The sequence below is a fragment of the Salmo salar genome, chromosome 10, assembly GCF_965601325.2.
Source record: "Salmo salar chromosome 10, fSalSal1, whole genome shotgun sequence".
Classification (NCBI taxonomy): domain Eukaryota; kingdom Metazoa; phylum Chordata; class Actinopteri; order Salmoniformes; family Salmonidae; genus Salmo; species Salmo salar.
In genome coordinates, this window is record NC_138300.1 from 23,891,085 (window position 1) to 23,911,069 (window position 19,985).

At 43.3% G+C, this 19,985-nt stretch overlaps 1 protein-coding gene across 3 annotated transcripts; it reads left to right on the plus strand.

Annotated features, from left to right (window-relative positions):
* Positions 1 to 12,316, plus strand: LOC106613473 (guanine nucleotide-binding protein subunit alpha-14). 3 transcript variants are annotated; one of them, XM_045687521.2, is made up of 8 exons: positions 1 to 432; positions 879 to 1,032; positions 2,859 to 3,043; positions 3,257 to 3,411; positions 4,733 to 4,861; positions 7,874 to 8,003; positions 8,637 to 8,793; positions 9,911 to 12,316. In XM_045687521.2, the coding sequence occupies exons 1-8, from the start codon at positions 397 to 399 to the stop codon at positions 10,114 to 10,116; spliced, it is 1,152 nt and encodes a 383-aa protein (XP_045543477.1). In that variant the 5' UTR covers positions 1 to 396; the 3' UTR covers positions 10,117 to 12,316. The 3 variants fall into 3 exon arrangements, with proteins under 3 accessions (XP_045543477.1, XP_045543479.1, XP_045543478.1); XM_045687523.2 differs by having other exon boundaries at positions 4 to 432; positions 875 to 1,032; XM_045687522.2 differs by having other exon boundaries at positions 7 to 432; positions 8,640 to 8,793.
* Positions 12,317 to 19,985: the final 7,669 nt, after the last annotated feature.

Sequence of the window (19,985 nt, forward strand, 5' to 3'; positions counted from 1 at the left end):
ATGAGTAGCTTACTCCACAAGTCTGAAAGGATGTCTATACAACCCTGTCAGATGAGGAAGGGACTTTTTCCATTCACTTCATACATTTAACATTCTCATGGGACTGGGGCAGACTGAGTGAGGGATGAACCTCAGTCGAAACTTTATCTGCTGTGAGGTAGTCCATGTCACTCAAGGCGCATTCCATAGACTGAGAGGTGTTTTCACCAAGCTACATACCCTGCATATTCTACCGAACACGTACTGTAGTAGACTTAAACAAGGATCTGCTTATGTTTGAGACAAACTGTTATTGAAACTGGGAAATACTCTGCTGTGCTTCAACGAAACTTTCATACAGTTAAACAAAATATTATAGGAACACCGGGAGAATGGACCACGCGCAACGAAAGTCTGATGTATTTGCTTTACAAGGGGTGTGACACATTGAAGGTAAATCATTTTGATAAAAATAAATACTACTTATTTGTTTTTAACTTCTTTGTTTGTTCGTGACCAGAATTTTCATGGTTTTCTGACGGAAAAGTCCCCTAATTGTGATTTAATTACCATTAATAAAAAAGGCAGTCAAAAAGTCGAGTAAAATGATTCTGCCAGCCATTTGTGTTTTTGACACTAATTTGTCTTTCAATGATATAAAGAACCAGTAAAACGTGTCGGTGCAATTATTGCACATTATGCAATGATCACGTTTTTGATTCTGAAAAAAAATATACACACTGCTCAGAAATGTATTCAGTGCTTTGTCTGCCAACATCAAAATACCTACTTTAAAAACATAGGCTAGTTCTAAAAAAAACTTTCTCACAATTACAGTATTGCGAAGCATGAGATGTATATTATACTAATTTATAAACAATTCTACCTATTTGAGTGAGTTCGACATGGCGTGCTGGCAATGGTGCCGTCGAACCTGGGTTTGTTGCCTGGACGATGAAGAAAGGAGGACCATTGCTATTGACAAGGATATTCAGAGGATTCTCCGACAGCAGAAGAACAGAGAACGCAAAGAAATCAAAGTTCTTTTACTCGGTCAGTAGCTCCATCTTCCGACTTGAAATGCATTAGGCTATGTTTATTATAGCCTACACACATGACTGACTTTTCACCCATTTAAACCAACAATGAGAACAACAAAATGATGCATTCAACAATAAAAACAAATATCTTTGAGAAAGATGCAATGCCATTTATTATTTCAGGACACCTGGACTGGGAGTGTAAAATAAATTTAGCAGGTGAGGAATGCATGAGGTATACACCTCTGTAAGTCTAGGGCCTATTTTCTGACATTGCTAAGGAAACACAAATATGTTAAGCATGTGTTGCCATGTTAACATTTGAGGATTGAGATAGATGGGGTCATGAAATACTGTACAAAATAGCCTACTCTGTCAAATAAAAACTCAATAATTTGATGAAAGGGAAATTAAAGGGGGTATGAGGCACAATAAAAGGCACTCTGGTCTAAAAAAAAAGATCTGAATGCGCCAGGGCAGTGATTGGGGGCATTGCCCTATGTAGGGTGCCGTCTTTCGGATGGGACGTTAAACGGGTGACCTGACGCTCTGTGGTCACTAAACGATCCCATGCACTTATCGTAAGAGTAGGGGTGTTGACCCTGGGGTCCTGGCTAAATTCCCAGTCTGGCCCTCACAAGCGGGGAGCCCAGCCAACAGCGAGTTGCAGTAGTCCAGACAGGAGATGTTAAGAGCCTGGATTAGGACCTGTGCCGCTTCCTGTATGAGGTAGGGTCATACCTTACAGATGTTGTAGAGCATGAACCTGCAGGAGCGAGTCACTGCTTTGATGTTTGCAGAGAATGACAGGGTGTTGTACAAGGTCACGCCAAGGTTCTTTGCACTCTGGGAGGGCGACTGTGGAGTTGCCAACCGTGATGGAGAGGTCTTTGAGCAGGCAGGCCTTCCCGTGGGAGGAGGGCAGCTCTGAGGTTGAGCTTGAGGAGAATGATTGATTGAATTTATTTGACAGTTTGTAAAATCCAAACATAAGGGCGCTCCAGCTGGTTACGCCTCCACATACAATTTAAGAAAATCATCAAGGATAACACAATAAAGCTTTACAGATTATTTCCATTGTGGTGGTGGGCCGACATCCAAGCTGAGATATCTGCCAGACACGCAGAGATGTGTGTCACCACCTGGGTGTCTGAAGGGGGAAGCAGAAAAGTAGTTGAGTGTCATCTGCATAGCAATGATAGGAGAAACCATGTGAGGATATGATAGAGCCTAGTGACTTGGTGTATATAGAGAAGAGGAGAGGGCCTAGAACCGAGCCCTGGGGGACACGAGTAGTGAGAGTGCATGGTGCAGACACAGATCCCCAGCTTCCAATTGGCTCATTCATCCCCCCTCCTCTCGCCTGTAACTATTCCACTGATTGTTGCTGTAAATGAGAATGTGTTCTCAGTCAACTTACCTTGTAAAATAAGGGTAAAAAATGGTTAGATGCAGGACAGGACAAGTCAAATGTGTGTAATAACTGTCATAACCAATTAATTACAATAAACTATCATCCTGACTTGACGGTGGCCTACATCTGTCAAACCTGTCAACTTCCTGAAAGTTTTACTTTAAGGTTAACTATGCATTCCTCTGAGGATTTTACCTGAGGACTGTATCCTCTCATAGTAGGTTTGTCACTAGGCAGATGGCTGGTATTGCTTGAAAGCATGTGTGAGGTTTTGATGAGTTGCCGAATGCTCATTGTGTAATGATGCCTCTGACTCTTCAGCGGATCAACACTTATTGTAACATTGCATTGTTTAATACAATTTTTAAAACATCCTCTGAGAAGTGTTCTCCTCTCTGACTCTCCTCTGGGCTATGTGTCCTCAGGCACAGGGGAGAGTGGGAAAACCACCTTCATCAGACAGATGAGGATCATCCATGGAAGAGGCTTCTCTGAGGAGGAAAGACAGGACTTCGCCAAGCTCATCTACCAGAACATCTTCACGGCTGTAAAAGCTATGACCCGGGCCATGATCACCCTCAGACTGCCCTATGCCTACCCAGAGAATGAGGTCAGGGTCTGGTGGCATACCGTACATACTGTTCAATCAAACTGACCTTTAACCATTAGTGAAAGGCAACCTCTGTAGCATCTATTTACCAAAACAAAACACATTATACATTGTTGTTTCTGTGTTTTTGATTGGAGAGGCTTTCACAGATTTTTCTTTGACGCCTGTGGGTCAGAGATTAGAACCAATTAAAGCCCCTCTTTCTGCCTTCAGATGTATGCCAGGTGGGTGCAGGATGTGGACACAGTGCAGGTCACCCAGCTGGACCGTGGCTTTGTGGACGCTATCCGTCATCTCTGGGCCGACCCAGGCCTCCGGGTCTGCTACAGCCGCCGCAGCGAGTATCAGTTGCTGGACTCCACAGAGTAGTGAGTAGCACCAGTCTCTCTCGCCAGGGTTGTGGGTTCGATTCCCATGGGGGACCAGTACAGAGAAAAAATTTATGAAATGTATGCATGCACTACTGTAAGTCGCTCTGGATAAGAGCGTCTGCTAAATGACTAAAATGTAAAATGTAAAATGTCTCTCTCTCTCTCTCTCTCTATCTCTGTCTTTATCTCTGTCTCTATCTCTGTCTTCATCTCTCTCTATCTCTGTCTTTATCTCTATCTCTCTCTATCTCTGTCTTTATCCCTATCTCTCTCCATCTCTGTCTCCATGGAACATATTTATTTACTAAGCATTTGCCCCCAAGTAAAATATTTGCAAAGTTTGCACCTGTTTTTTCTGTAGATGTTTTTTGCTTCCTTGGTAAAATGTAAGTATGTACATATAAAATGTTATACTTGAATAATCAAAAACAATGAAATATAAATGTTGTTTCATTCACAACACTTTGTCCCCATTGTACAGCACTGTACATTGTACACTATCCTTATCAACTGCAAAATCCATGATGTCCATTGGAGGGGGCTAGTTCACAAATAAATACACATCAAGATCTCAGCCATGTTGAAGCCACAAAACAACCATCTTATCAGGCACCATTCATTTGATTTCATGTTATAAAATACACAGCCACAATGAGGATCGTTTCTCACTTTCCACCCATTCTTGAAAGCTATCCGATAGTAAAGTTTAGTTTCCATTTAGAATGAATTTACTAATTAAGTTCAAATATAATACATTTCTACAAAGTCAACAAGTTGACATCAGAGTAGCTAATGCATCACATTACAGAAACTGAATGGAAACGACTCATCTCAATCACTGCAATACTGTTGGACTGCTATGTGTTCCTCCAGTATCTGTCCATACTTGTCTCGCCCTTGTGTCCTCTCTCTTCTTCTCTCAGTATTTACTCAGCTAGCTCTGCGTCAGTATAGCAGCATAATAAGAAACATGCACATAGTCAGTCAACATCCAATTAATGACAGGGTGTATCAACAAAAGCCATGAAAACAATAATCCCAACACAGTGGTAAAGACTCCATTTCCCGTTGTCTAATTTCCCAGCTCAATTCATTCTGCAAAACTACATTTGTGTTGATTGTTGTTGTATACAGTTCATATTACATGTATCATGTAAAGAACATGATAGATAGAATGAACTTGCTACTGCCATTGTCATTACCACGGGCAATTGAATTATTTCACATTTTTAACATGCTCTCTCGCTCTCTCTTTCTTTCTGTTTTTTGCTCTCTCTTTTTCCCTCTCTTTCTCTTTCTGTCTTTCTGTCCTTTTCAGTTACATGACCAATCTGGACCGCATATCTGCCCCAGACTACATCCCCACTGCTCAGGACGTGCTGCGGGTACGATTCCCCACCACCGGCATCCATGACTACTCCTTCAACGTAAAGACCATCACACTCAGGTGGCCACACTCTCACTCATATCACTCACCCAGGACTCACCCAGATCTCAAGGGAACTAATAGAACAGCATTGCTGCTGATGAAATAGTGGACTACATAGAGTTGGGAAATTTAGACAAAAGTCATATTACTATATATTGACCAATTTTGCTCAATAATGACAATTCCACGATATTTACAGTGCATTTGGAAGGTATTCAGACCCTTTGACTTTGTCCACATTTTGTTACGTTACAGCCTTTTTCTTAAAATGGATTCAATTTTTCAGTCAATCTACACACACGACGACATAAAGACAAAGCAAAACCAGGTTTTTAGAAAGGTTTGCAAATGTATTAAAAATTTAAAAAAAAGAAATTTCACACTTACATAAGTATTGAGATCCTTTACTCAGTACTTTGTTGAAGTACCTTTGGCAGCGATTACATCCTCAAGTCTTCTTGGGTATGACGCTACAAGCTTGCCACACCTATATTTTGGGAGTTCTTCTTTGCAGATCCTCTCAACCTTTGTCAGGTTGGATGGGGAGCGTCACTGCACAGCTATTTTCAGGTCTCTCCAGTGATGTCAAATCAGGTTCAAGTCCGGGCTCTGGCTGGGCCACTCAAAGACATTCAGAGGCTTGTCCCGAAGCCACTCCTGCGTTTCTTGGCTGTATGCTTAGGGTCATTGTCCTGTTGGAAGATGAACCGTCACCCCAGTCTGAGGTCCTGAGCCCTCTGGAGCAGGTTTTCATCAAGGATCTCTCTGCACTTTGCGCCGCTCATCCTTCCCTTTGACACTGACTAGTCTCCCTGCCGCTGAAAAACATCCTCACAGCATGATGCTGCCACCACCATGCTTCACCGTAGGGATGGTGCCAGGTTTCCTCCAGACGTGACGCTTGGCATTCAGGTCAAAGAGTTCACTCTTGGTTTCATCAGACCAGATAATCTCCTAGCTGGCTGTCATGTGCCTTTTACTGAGTAGTGGCTTCTGTCTGATCACTCTACCATAAAGGCCTGATTGGTGGAGTGCTGCAGAGATGGTTGTCCTTCTGGAAGGTTCCCCCATCTCCACAGAGAAACTCTGGAGCACTGTCAGAGTGACCATCGGGTTATTGGTCACCTCCCTGACCAAGGCCTTTTCCCCCCAATTGCTCAGTTTGGCCGGGCGGCCAGCTCTGGAAAAGTCTTGGTGGTTCCAAACTTCTTCCATTTCAGAATGATGGAGGTCACTGTGTTCTTGGGGACCTTCATGCTGGAGACATTTTTTGGTACCCTTCCCCAGATCTGTGCCTCGACACAATCCTGTCTCGGAGCTCTACCGACAATTCCTTCGACCTCATGGCTTGGTTTTTGCTCTGACATGCACTGTCAACTGTGGGACCTTATATAGACAGGTTTGTGCCTTTCCAAATCATGTCCAATCAATTGAATTTACCACAGATGGATCAAGTTGTAGAAACATCTCAAGGATGATCAATGGAAACAGGATGCACCTGATCTCAGAGAAAAGGGTCTGAATACTTATGTACATAAAAAGAGGTCTGAATACTTTCCAAATGCACTGTATATATATTTTTTTAATGTACAGTTACTTTCCATTAGTGGCAGGGCTCTAGACTTACTTCTTCCAGTGCCATTAAGAAGTAAGAAAATAAAGAAGTTTGATATTTTATCTAACATGTCAAATAGCATCCAGAATTAAGCATTTTTGTGCATATTGGCCTTTAGGCTATAGCCTATTCTACAGTGGAAACTCAAAACACCTTAGCTAAATAGCTAATTCTGAATATGATATTGTTATTAGATAGTCATGTAATTGATGAAGCTTTTATAGGCTACTTGATCTATTCAATACCGCAAATGCAACATACTCTGTTTGTAAAGTGCTATAATTTCCTCAATATTGAGAGTTGAGAAATAATTGTTATACTCACAGAAAGCGGAGTTTCCCCTCTATTTAACTACATTTTTACTGTAGTTGTTTTAAAAACTTTGCTTTCCCCCGCAACTACATTGAAATGTTGCTCAACAGTCATATATCCATGTGCTTGTCAGAATGCATCTCGCTCTTCACTCTGTGCACAAAGGTGGGAGTGGAACTGAGAGTGGAACATTAATGTACATTACCGTTGACCAAATAATGGTTTTGAGAACCCAAAAATCTGCAGGAACATTGTGTAGCCTAATCACGAAAATTACCACATAAGAAAAATTGCTTCTATAAGAGGAGGGCAGTGTCGGTGATGGTCATTTTTCAGTTTATCGTCCCAGCTCTAGGAGTAGACTATAGGCTTGCTTACAGAGATATTGTCTGACTCGACCCTTGGCTGCTTTGGACACGTTGTAATTACAATCACATACAATCACAATTGGCATTATACAGAAAACTTCCTGAGAACTCACTCATTTCTTTTTGTGCTTTTGAACATGTCCATGCAATTGTTTCTTAAGAGACCTTTGTATTATTAACATCAACGTTCCAGCTATGTTCAGGTGGGGAGTTTTTCTCCTCTATTGTGAAAAGTTGGACTGTAATTTGTCTCTGTAATCGGGCAGGCAGAATACAGTGGGATAGAAATGGTGAGGTATCAATTACGGTCTTTTTTAGAGCCAAATGCTCTGTGAGGCTCATTTGCATGGGGACTTGGAAACTGAACCAGGTTTGATGTGTGACAGCAGGAGAGAGAAGAGAGGAGTCTGGGTATACACCGGGGGATATGACAGCCTCTCTCACAGTGTTAGCTACACATCTATAGAGTACAGTCACTCCTAGCTCATTAACAACTCTGACCAGCTGCCTCACCAAGACAAGGCCCCTGCCATGCGTGGCATCACAAACACCTTATTGATTAAAGGGCACAACAGTGTTTGTGTGTGTGTGTGTGTGTGTGTGTGTGTGTGTGTGTGTGTGTGTGTGTGTGTGTGTGTGTGTGTGTGTGTGTGTGTGTGTGTGTGTGTGTGTGTGTGTGTGTTAAAAGATGCTCTAACATGTGTTTTATCATTTTCTCTCTCTCTCTACGGGTAGGATTGTGGATGTGGGTGGACAGAAGTCAGAGAGGAGAAAGTGGATCCATTGTTTTCAGGATGTGACGTCCCTCATTTTCCTGGCTTCCCTCAGCGAGTACGACCAGGTCCTGGAGGAGAGAGAGACTGATGTGAGCACCTGTCTGTCTGTCTGTCTGTCTGTCTGTCTGTCTGTCTGTCTGTCTGTCTGTCTGTCTGTCTGTCTGTCTGTCTGTCTGTCTGTCTGTCTGTCTGTCTGTCTGTCTGTCTGTCTGTCTGTCTGTCTGTCTGTCTGTCTGTCTGTCTGTCTGTCAAACAGTCAGTCAAACAGTCAGTCAGTCTATCTGTTTGTCCTCTGTGTCGTCCTTGGCCTTCAATGTAAGTCAAGGTTCTCAAGGAGTTTTTTCTGGCCATGGCCAACAGGTCTTACTGTTGCCTATCAAAACCTGCTGCCTTACCGCCATCTCTTCAATCCTCCCTCCTGACCACAATCTCTTCAATCCTCCCTCCTGACCACAATCTCTTCAATCCTCCCTCCTGACCACAATCTCTTCAATCCTCCCTCCTGACCACAATCTCTTCAATCCTCCCTCCTGACCACAATCTCTTCAACCCTCCCTCCTGAGCTGCTTATCTTTCCTGGACACTTTTTAGTCTCCCTCTAACCTCCATTGTGACCCTGTCCCCATCTCTCCCTCTTCTCCCCCCTCCTCTCCCCCTTCACTCCCTCTCCCCCTTCTCTCCCCCTCTCCCTCCCCTCTCCCCCTCATCCCCCTCCCTCCCAGCAGAAGCGTATGGATGAGAGTTTGGCTTTGTTCTACACCACCATCCACTCCCCCTGGTTCCTCAACACCTCCATCATCCTCTTTCTCAACAAGACAGATATCCTGGCTGACAAGATCCAGGCGTCCGACCTGCAGAAGTACTTCCCAGGGTTCACAGGTACACACACTCACTCACTCACTCACTCACTCACTCACTCACTCACTCACTCACTCACTCACTCACTCACTCACTCACTCACTCACTCACTCACTCACTCACACACACACACACACACACACACACACACTCACACACACTCACACACACACACACACACACACACACACACACACACACACACACACACACACACACACACACACACACACACACACACACACACACACACACACACACACACACACACACACACACACACACACACACACACACATCCCCTCACATTGAGCTGGTAGATAATAGGCAGTGTGATGATGGATGTAAACCTATTGAGCCACATCCTTTGGTGTTTCATTTTTCTTTCTCAAACCATTAGAGATCTAGCTAACTGTTGCTTCTGGTTGGAATAACAAAGACCTCATTTTAGAAAGTAATTTCAAACCTAGTGAGGTTTCAATTTCTTTGGGTGAGTTCTCACATGAATACATAACCATGCTGGCTATAGCAAAACCAGTAAACATAATGTTTTTTGAGTACCATTTATTCTTGTTTCAGCAAACGTTGAATGTGTGATTGATTTCATGTTACTTCCAGGTGTATGGCGTGGGTACATAGTTTACTAACAATGTGCCTACACTGATGTGGAAGGAAGGTAGCAGAGCCTCTCTAGAGCTTCCCCACCTACCTACACATCAGCTCCACGCACCCTGTCTCCCCCAGCCTGTTGCTCATGGCAACCATAAATACCCTGCTCTTTGCATCACTAAGCGATCACTCCAGGTGTCTGTGGCGGGGGGTTGGGGAGACATTGTTCTTTCCTTCATAAAGTCTGAAATTATTAGTATAGATTCATTCATATTGGCCGATCGATGTACAGTTGCCATTTAAACGTTTTGCTAAATGGTAACATTGTGTGATGGCTGCAATACTACATGAAAATCATTCAATATGTTCTATCCATTGCTTGTAATTTTTGTTTCTAATGGCCTCTCATTTCTCTCTACCATATTCTCACATCTCCTGACCTCTTCTCTCCCTTCTCTCACTCTCCTCCTTTGCTGTGGTTGTCTCCATCTCTTTCCTGTCCCTTGTCCTCCTCACCCCACACATGAAGGAAAGCGACGTGACGCTCAGGATGCTATGAAGTACATCCAGAAGATGTATGAGCAGCAGGCTCAAAGCCGGGACAAGAAGGAAGATAGCAAGACGCTGTACCCCCACTTCACCTGCGCCACCGACACCAACAACATCCGCAAAGTGTTCAGTGACGTCAAGGACACGGTGCTCCTCAAGTCCCTCATGGAGTTTGGGGTGATCTGAGGGCCTGGGGACCCGGCTACCTATGGGGCTACACTCAACCAACAACCACTCAGGGCAGAAGAGGCTCTCCCTCCGTCCCTCCCTTGCTCACTTTTCTCCTCTCTCTCAATCTCAGCTCCAGTGGGGATGCTCTCGGGCCAAACTTTCTTATTGCAGGAAGGAATCTCTCCCTGGAGAGCAGAACAGAATGGAGCGACTCCTATGACTCCTGTATCACAAACCTGTTTTACACACACACACCTCTATTGCTGTTTGGGGTTTTAGGCTGGGTTTCTGTACAGCACTTTGAGATATCAGCTGATGTAAGAAGGGCTATATAAATACATTTGATTTGATTTGATTACTAGCTGGCAGGCATGCTGCTGCTGTTAAAGCTGAAATGTATTACAATATCTCATTAAATTCCTAGGACCCTGTTAGGACTGCTATTAGGTGGCTCAGAGAGGCCAGTTAAAACGAACGCCTGGCGTCGCGGGTGGTTCAAGTCTTGTCACTGTCTGATAGCTCTAAAAATCAACATGCAGTTATGATGTGAATGGTTGTAGGCTTTAGGCTACGGTAGGGCTTTGATTTGAGCAGTGGAGGTTTTGGGGCTTCGCTGCAGAGTGGCATCAAAGGTTACACAGCAAAACAAGGATTTAATCATTGTGTCAAGACTATAAACAACAACTCATTATTCATAGTTGGCTTGCCCTTTTACTCTGGTACCCTATCAATATTTATGTTCAGTCAATATTTAGTTTAGCAGGCTCAGGCTGTGCTCAACTTGTTTCAGGTTCAGTAGCATTTGATATTGGATTCTATATTGGTGTAATTTAAGCGATATGGCCTCTATAAATATGAGTGAGTGGAGCAGGATGGAGTCTGTCAGATAATACAGGTGATAATATTCTGACCTGTGTGCGTCACTAAAGCAGATGAGTGTGTCGTGTCAGTGGAAAGGACTTCAAAGTCAGATTAAAACCTCTTCCATTAAATTGAAGTCAGTAATTAGAAATTGCAGGCATGGATCATACAATATGCATCGAATTTATTAAGGTTTGAGAAGATTGCTTTGCTGCTGTGTGAAGAACGTATTTTTGTTTTGTCAAAACATTTTTTGGTAAAGGACTTGGATCTGAATGTGCAACTAATGTATAGCTATATTTATTTGTAGAACTGAACATAGGCTCTGCTACCTGATGTGATGAATTATTAATTGTATTCAGCTTATTTTGTTATATTAGACCACCTCATTAACAGCTAGTGTGACAGGAAGTGATGCACTGTATGTATTACAGACTAATATTGGGAGAACTCTTATTTGGTACAAATATTTTGTATAGATTTGGGAAGAATTTGGGGAAATATTTTCTAATTGAAGTTATGTTTTGAAAAAGATTCTGTTTATGTTGTGTGTTTATGTTTTTCTTCAGGCTATGGTACTTATTGGAAATATACACTTGTGTAAACGTGTGTAGTGCTGCATAGCTTGTCTTGTTGATATACTCTAGCTTCCTGTCACTCAGCACTCCAAGGAAGAGTGGCTTAGCTTGCCTTGCTTTGGCTGCTGTTTTCATCCTCTGTTCTTCAAATAGTTATATAGGATCTTTAACCTGCTGTTTATTATTTCAATAAACCCCTGTGTGTGCTTATAGAGAACCAGAGAACCTGTAAGGACAGGAGTGTGGGTCAACAAACAGACAGTTGACTTTGGCAAAAGAACTCAGGACCTCAGCCATGAAAGCCAGCTTGTCTGTTAGTAGATTTCATGAAGGAGGAAATGAGCACTTGTTTTTATATATTTTACGGCACACACTGATTGTTGACTTCTTCATACCGTAACCGTATCTTATGTTCTTCAATGTCCCATTGTTATTATCTGCTTCTCTCGATGGTTGCTTACGTACTGCAATAGTGCAAGTCTGCCACTAAAACAAAAAGTAATCACGGGTGGAAAGTCTTATGACTACTTATGTAACGCGTATCAGAGTTCTGATTTGTTATTGTAACACCACTATACAATGTCACAACAATACCTTGGTAAATAAGCCTGTGGCACAGATACAATATCTATGTACACACATAACCAAATAATGTATCACTATATACAGTGTACTCGGAAAGTATTCAGACCCCTTGACTTTTTCCAAATGTTGCTACGTTATAGCCTTATTCTAAAATGTATCAAATAAACAATGTCTCTCATCAAGCTACACAATGTACCCCATAATGACAAAGCGAAAACAGGTTTTTAGAAATGTTTGCAAAAAATAAATACAAATATAACAGAAATACCTTATTTACGTAAGTATTCAGACCCTTTGCTATGGTACTCGAAATTGAGCTCAGACGCATCCTGTTTCCATTGATCATCCTTGAGATGTTTCTACAACTTGATTGGAGTCCACCTGGGGTAAATTCAATTAATTAGACATGATTTGGAAAGGCACAAACCTGTCTTATAAGGTCCCACAGGTGACAGTGCATGTCAGAGCAAAAACCAAGCCATGAGGTTGAAGGAATTGTCCGTAGAGCTCCGAGACAGGATTGTGCCGAGGCACAGATCTGAGGAAGGGTACCACAACATTTCTGCAGCATTGAAGGTCCTCAAGAACACAGTGGCCTCCATCATTCTTAAATGGAAGAAGTTTGGAACCACCAAGACTCTTCTTAGAGCTGGCTGCCCGGCCAAACTGAGCAATCGGGAGAAGGGCCTTGGTCAGGGAGGTGACCAAGAACCCAATGGTCACTCTGACAGAGCTCCAGAGTTCCTCTGTGGAGATGGGAGAACCTTTCAGAAGGACAACCATCTCTGCAGCACTCCACCAATCAGACCTTCATTGTGGCCAGACGGAAGCCACTCCTCAGTAAAAGGCACATGACAGCCAGCTTGGAGTTTGCCAAAAGGCACCTAAAGACTCTCAGACCATTATAAACAAGATTCTCTGGTATGATGAAACCAAGAGTGAACTCTTTGGCCTGAATGCCAAGCGTCACATCTGGAGGAAACCTGGCACCATCCTTACGGTGAAGCATGGTGGGGGCAGCATCATGCTGTGGGGATGTTTTTCAGCGGCAGGGAGACTAGTCAGTGTCGAGGGAAAGATGAACGGAGTAAAGTACAGAGAGATCCTTGATGAAAACCTGCTCCAGAGGGCTTAGGACCTCAGAATGGGGTGAAGGTTCACCCTCCAACACAACAACGACCCTAAGCACACAGCCAAGACAACGCAGGAGTGGCTTTGGGACAAGTCTCTGAATATCCTTGAGTGACCCAGCCAGAGGCCGGACTTGAATCGGATCGAACATCTCTGGAGAGACCTGAAAATAGCTGTGCAGCGATGCTCCCCATACAACCTGACAGAGCTTGATAGGATCTGCAGAGAAAAATGGGAGAAACTCCCCAGATACAGGTGTGCCAAGCTTGTAGCATCATACCCAAGAAGACTCGAGGCTGTAATCAGTGGCGGTTCTAGACAATTTCAACTGGGGGGCCAAGCTGGGGCCAGTTGTACTGTTAGAGGGGCCAGTTACATTAGACGTTATTGTTGTCATATCATTTTCTTCACTGCATTGCAGGCATTAGCAGGCAAAAGACCATGTTCCACATTGCCACTGTCTAATAACGGATGTAAAAAAAGAACGATTGCAAAAATGTGTTATGTAAAAATGATTTCATACTTCACATTTAAGGGGGCCACAAGGGGGTCCAAAATTGTCACAGGGGCACTGGCACCCCCAGCCCCCCAGAACCGCTAGTAGCTGTAATCGCTGACAAAGGTGCGTTTTTTAATAATTTTTTTGTTTTGACATTATGGGATATTGTGTATAGATTAAGGAGGGAAAAAACTATTTAATACATTTTAGAATAAGGCTGTAATGTAACACACACATTCCGGCTGGTGATGGCACTGTTACAGTATTGCAGCGAATGTGGGTGTGTGACGCAATGTCCCTGGTGACTGGGAAGATGACATACACACACAACGGGCACCCAGCCGTGGGAAAGAATGTCAACTTGTCTGAGTGAGAATGGCAGAGAGTGACAGCTTGTGTCTTTGTGTGTGCGTGTGCGCGTGTGTGTGTGTGTGTGTGTGTGTGTGTGTGTGTCATCCTCTTAGAGAGAGCTACAGGCCTATGGCATCCCTGATGCCTCAGTCTCACAGCCCTATCAGCACCAGAGAGGTCTCGTTACATCATCACAGCACTCAAGCCCTGACACATTGCATAGGCTCTCACTCTCAGCACTCACTCAACATTATAGGGGTTTTCTTCTAGGTTTATTCAATTTAATCAATCTTTCATTTCCATTTTCTAAACTTTGGATTCCAAAAACACATTCACTTTTTTCCAGCATTCAGTCAGGACATTAAGATTGACTAAATGTTGTCAGAAAGCTTCTGCTTTGTTAGTATAATGTGTTTTACCGTTTTGTTTTATGCAGTATTCAGAACTTTAACAGAGAACTGTTCCTGTTGAATTTGTTCAGAATTAGATTTGTTTATTGACTCCTTTGTTTGAAAGATGTGTCATTATTTCTTTGGACGTTCATATATCTCCTGCAGTTCTGCATGCAAATTAATTTCCCATAAAAAAAACGTTATTAGTTAGTCTTTCGTACATTGCCAATAGTAACACTGACTTGAGCTCAATTTTGGTATAATCATGGCTGCGTGTGCTTTGGTGATTTAAAGAGATTGATTTGTCTACTGCTGTAGTGCAAGCTAGAGTGGGATTGATAAATGTGGGGGATGTGATAGCAGGTGGGATGCACACAGCTATCCAAACTAATAAAGATGGATCTGTTTATTCAAACCTCTCACTGACACACATACGCACATTCATCTTCTCCTGAAATACCACTGCTATATTGATCAATCCCTCTTGGAGCCAGAACTAAGCACACACCATGACACATCCATCTCCTGGCTCCCCTGTTTGTTGATAAAGGACTTGTGTCAGGACTACCCTCATGTTTTTCATCCCCAGCTGCACAGAACGCGCTTCTAGAACACAGGTAGCCTTTGTGATGTCTTGTGGAGGAGATGAGGCCGTAGCTCTGGCTGTTTGAGGTCTGGCTGCTTGCGTGCGTGTGTGTGTGTGTGTGTGTGTGTGTGTGTGTGTGTGTGTGTGTGTGTGTGTGTGCGTGTTGCTAAGGACTGGACTAGCTGATAAGAAACAGTCAAAGCCTCCCGTTTTCATTAATGTCCCTCAATGCAGATACACACCAGGTGCAACAGCTCTGAGGAATGAACACATACACAATACTCACACACACACACACACACGCATAGACACACATATGGATTCTCTATATCAATAACAGATAGTCAGCTTGATAAACATCCATCTCCAAGAAAATAGTATATCCTTTCGAAAATTCTTCATGCTTATTTTTTTATAGTTTTTATTGTTTCCTTTCACGATATAACAGTGCAATTGAATTACATTTATCACTAAACAATAACTTGGCAGACATTAATATACAGTACCAGTCAAAAGCCAGGACACACACAGCCACTCATTTGAATGGGTAGGTGTGTCCAAACCCCCGACCGGCACCGCACGTACAATAAAGAAGATAGAAAATGAAACAACCTTATAATTTGTTGTTACTCTGTCCTATCTTAAACATACAATCTCTAAGCTGGAGATATCTCCAAAAGTCTTGTTTCTGTAAATTATACTTGGACCTTAGGTAAACGAGTTTTCTTCATCTAGACAACTAATGTCCTTTATCCCCCTATTTTCAATTTAGGGTTGTTCCATAATGAAGCAGAGCTTGTCAGGAAAGGTGAATATTTCAGATTTCTCACAATAATTGTTTGGGGCATTATTGGATTCTGCAGTCCCACCTTTTGTTGACTCAAATAATCTGATGCTCCGAATGGGGCATTAACTTCTTCCTCCATGTCCACCCAAATTGGCCTATTAGAGTTCTCAGGAAAGAGAGAGCCTATTAGAGTTCTCAGTAAAGAGAGAGCCTATTTGGGCAGCTACAAAGGCTTCTTGAAATAATTGCATATTAGGGAGCTTTAATCCTCCCTTCTCAGTCGTTGCGTGGCATCTCGCTAATTTCATTAAGGGCCCTTTTACCGGCCCAAACAAACTTTTGTCTATGGATTTGGCGACTCTTGACTGGCGGACAGCTCGGGTGACTCTTGACTGGCGAGGCTAGGCTGACGCACTAGACGCCTGATGCGTGGGGCTGGTACTGGACGTGCCAGCCTGGAGACACGCACCTCCATGCTAGTGCGTATAGCGGGAAACACCGGACCTTCGAGGCGCACTGGCGGTCTTGAGCGCAGGGTTGGCATCACCCCTTCCGGCTCGATGCTCACCTCACCCTGGCACATGCGGGGCGCTGGTACAGGGCGGACTGGCCTGTGCGTCCGTATAGGCGAGATGGTGCGTACCTCAGCGTAACATGGCGCCCTCCACCTCATACGCACCTCCCTGTAATCACAGGTAGCTGGCTTACGGCTCTTCCTTGGCCTGGCCAAGCTACCCGTGTGCCCCCCCCAAAAAAATTATTGGGGGTGCCTCTCGGGTTTCCTACTCAACCGTGTTCCACCATAATGTTCCCGTTGGTTCCTCTGTCCAGCTGCCTCCACTCTCCTGAGTGCCTCCACTTGTTCCCATGGGAGGCGATCCCTTCCGGCCAGGATTTCCTCCCAGGTGTAGCATCCCTTACCGTCCAGGACGTCCTCCCATGTCCATTCATCCACCCTGTTCTCCTGTGGCTTCCTCCTCTTCCGCTGCTTGGTCCTTTGGTGGTGGGTAGTTCTGTAACAACCGTCGTTAGGAATGGACCAAGGCAATGGACCATGTGGATACTCATGTTTATTGATAAAAACAAGTAAAGTATCCACTGGAAAACCAAAAAAACAATACTCACAACGGCAACAGTGTGGCAGGCTAAAACAAACGCAGTGCACACAAACAACTACCCACAATCCCAAAGAAAAACAAACCCTTCTATATAGGACTCCCAATCAAAGGCAACTCAACACACCTGCCTTCAATTGGGAGTCCCATCCCCAACACAAACCCTTAAAATACAAACAACCTGCCACATCCTGACCACAACTGATACAATACCTCCCTCTGCTGGTCAGGACGTGACAATCCTACACCATAATGAGATTTGTAGCTTATCCCAACTCTTAAACTGGAGTTGAATTTTGTTCAGTAGTGGGTCAAGGTTTTCAGAGATCATGTTCTCTAGACCAGGATTTAATGCGATCCCCAGGTACCTCACGTTTTTAGGAACCCATTGAAACCTCCAGCTGAGGAAGTCATTTCTCAGACAATGTTTTGAAAGCAGCATTACTTCAGATTTGGTCCAGTTTACTTTATAGCCCGATATCTCTGAAAATGAATTTACTAAGTCCACTAAAGGCAATATGGAGAGTTGGTGGTCTGACATTATTAGCATAAAGCTGTAGTTTATTCTCCCTATCTCCCATATTTACCCCTTTGATTGACTGATGCAGCCTAATGGCTTCGGCTATTGGTTCTAATGCTGTAATAAATATGAGAGGCGAGAGACAGTCACCTTGTTTTGTGCCTTGTCCTACTGAAAATGGAGATGATCATAGTCCGTTGGATTTGGGGTCGTTGTACGTAACTTAAATAATATTCTAAAAGCCCTGTCCAAATCCAAACTTATTTATAGTATAATGCAGGTAGCCCCAGCCCACCCTATCAAAGGCTTTCTCTGCATCCAGGGATAAGGCTGCCACTGAGGTATCCAAATATTTTGCTTTCCAGATGACATGCAGTAGGAGTCTAAGATTGTCAGATAAATACAGATCCCACCTGGTCTGGATTTATGATTTTTTTAATGATATGATTCACCCTCATAGCCAGAAGTATTGTAAACAATTTTCCATCACAATTTATCAAAGAGATTGGACTGTAGCTCCCACACTCATTGGGATCCTTTCCCTTTCTGAGGATTAGGGTGATTACTGCATCACTCATAGAAGGTGGGAGCTCACCTGTGTCAATTGATGTGTTCGATGTTTTCAATATTTCTGGGCTAAGCGGCTCTGCAAACCTTTTATAGAAATCACTGGGTATCCCATCCAACCCCAGAGTTTTACTACTGGGTGTTTGTCTCATAGTTTCGGTCAATTCCTCCAAAGTAATGGGGCGGTCGAGCCAGTTCCTGTCTTCCTCTGTTAGTTTAGGAAGGTTCAGATTCTGAAAAAATGCCTCAGCTTTCTCCATATCTAAAGGACCGTCTGAAGTAGAAAGTTCCTGATAGAAGTCTCAAAATATATTGTTTATTTCTTTATGATTGGTAATCAGCTTGCCTGTCTTATTTCTGATTCCACCTATTTGCCGATCTGGTTCTCTAGATTTCAATTGTCTGGCCAACAGTTTTCCTGCCTTTTCACCTGATTCGTACCATCTCTGCTTCAGCCTGTACAGGGAATATTCTGCTTTTTTTACTGAATAATGTATTCAGCTCGTATTTGGTTTTCGTCATGTTTACAAGAGAAATGTTGTTAGGATTGGACCAATATTTCCTCTCCAGAGTTTTGACCTCTGTTTCAATTTTATCAATTTTCTGTTCATCTAATTTCTTAATAGTAGATGATCGTTGTATCATTACTCCACGTATGTATGCTTTAAAAGCTTCCCAGACATGCACCCGTTTCACACTGTTGTTGTTTGTTTCAAAGAATATCGTAATGTGTGTTTAACACCTTGTCCTGTAAGAGGCTGGTGTTCATTCGCCAACATTTACAATTGTATTTGCTTATTGATGGGAATAGAATTCTGAGACTGAAAGACTGCAATTTGTAGACAATGTAAATATTCTCCATTCACACCCCAAAATAGCATTTCAATCTACTTTCACAGAGTGAAGCAAAGAAGCCTTTCTTCCACAGGTCTTTTTTCAATCATTTTCGGTAAATGTGAATAAAAGAAAATGGTTACCAACACCCAAATTGAATCAATTTGTCAGCATGGAATCAGCACTTTGTTTTTTCCTAAACCAGCACTAGCCATTGCTATGCCAGCTGGCCTGGGCTTTTGTGACGGGGCTTTCCCCTCACAGAGACAAAAGCTGGCCTGGAGAGTGAAGGGGAGTAAGAAGAAAACCCATCTGAATGCCCTGCATCGATAATCGACCAGCAGCAGCCCAACCTTTGGTTGACTAGGAGCGTACCAGTCGCAAAATAAAGGCTGTGGGCCAATGACCAATAACTGGCTCAGCGTGTGGGCAGGAACAAAACCCCACAGAAACACTATCTTTAGAAAGGCTTTTCTTCTAATCGTTCCCATAAAGTCTTCCTAGACCTTGTCCATCTGCTAATATCCCTTCTTTGTTTCTTTTTCTATTCTCCTTATTTGGAGCCTAGCCTGTCAGGTGATTTTGTTTTGTTGTGATGCTTTTTCACCCCTCTGCTCTGCACCATCAGTTGGAACGGCATTAATTAAATAGAGAGAAAGTGCTGTGGGCCGTGGTTTATTTATAAGGAGTAATAGCGGTTCTAACACATGTTCTCAATTAAAATGAAGATGAATTGCAGCCCCTGGTCCCCTTTTGCCCCTCTGTGACTGATTCTCTGAGCGGGTATCTATACTACTGCCATGCAGACAGGCCATTAAGCACTGTCCTGGCCCTGGCCCGGGGAGGCACACTGTTCCCATTGCAGCAGAGTGTCTGTTCCCACCACACCACAGCATTTAAGGCAGCAGCTCTGCTCTAATATCTCTGTCTGGTCCTAGGCCTGTGGATCACAACATCAGGACACCTCCAGTCAGCAAACAGTCTATGATTCAAGATGAAACATTTAAAAGAAAAATATCAGCCATTTATCTCTGGTGGCAACAGCGTGCAGCAGTCTTATCTAGTTCATGCCCCTGGT

Bases quoted from the DNA above. Each gene is read 5' to 3' on its own strand.
- LOC106613473 (XM_045687521.2), top strand. From the start codon at position 397: ATGTATTTGCTTTACAAGGGGTGTGACACATTGAAG. The intron at 3,044-3,256 runs GTCAGGGTCTGG...TTCTGCCTTCAG, and splicing joins ATGCCTACCCAGAGAATGAG to ATGTATGCCAGGTGGGTGCA. The intron at 8,794-9,910 runs GTACACACACTC...CCACACATGAAG, and splicing joins GTACTTCCCAGGGTTCACAG to GAAAGCGACGTGACGCTCAG.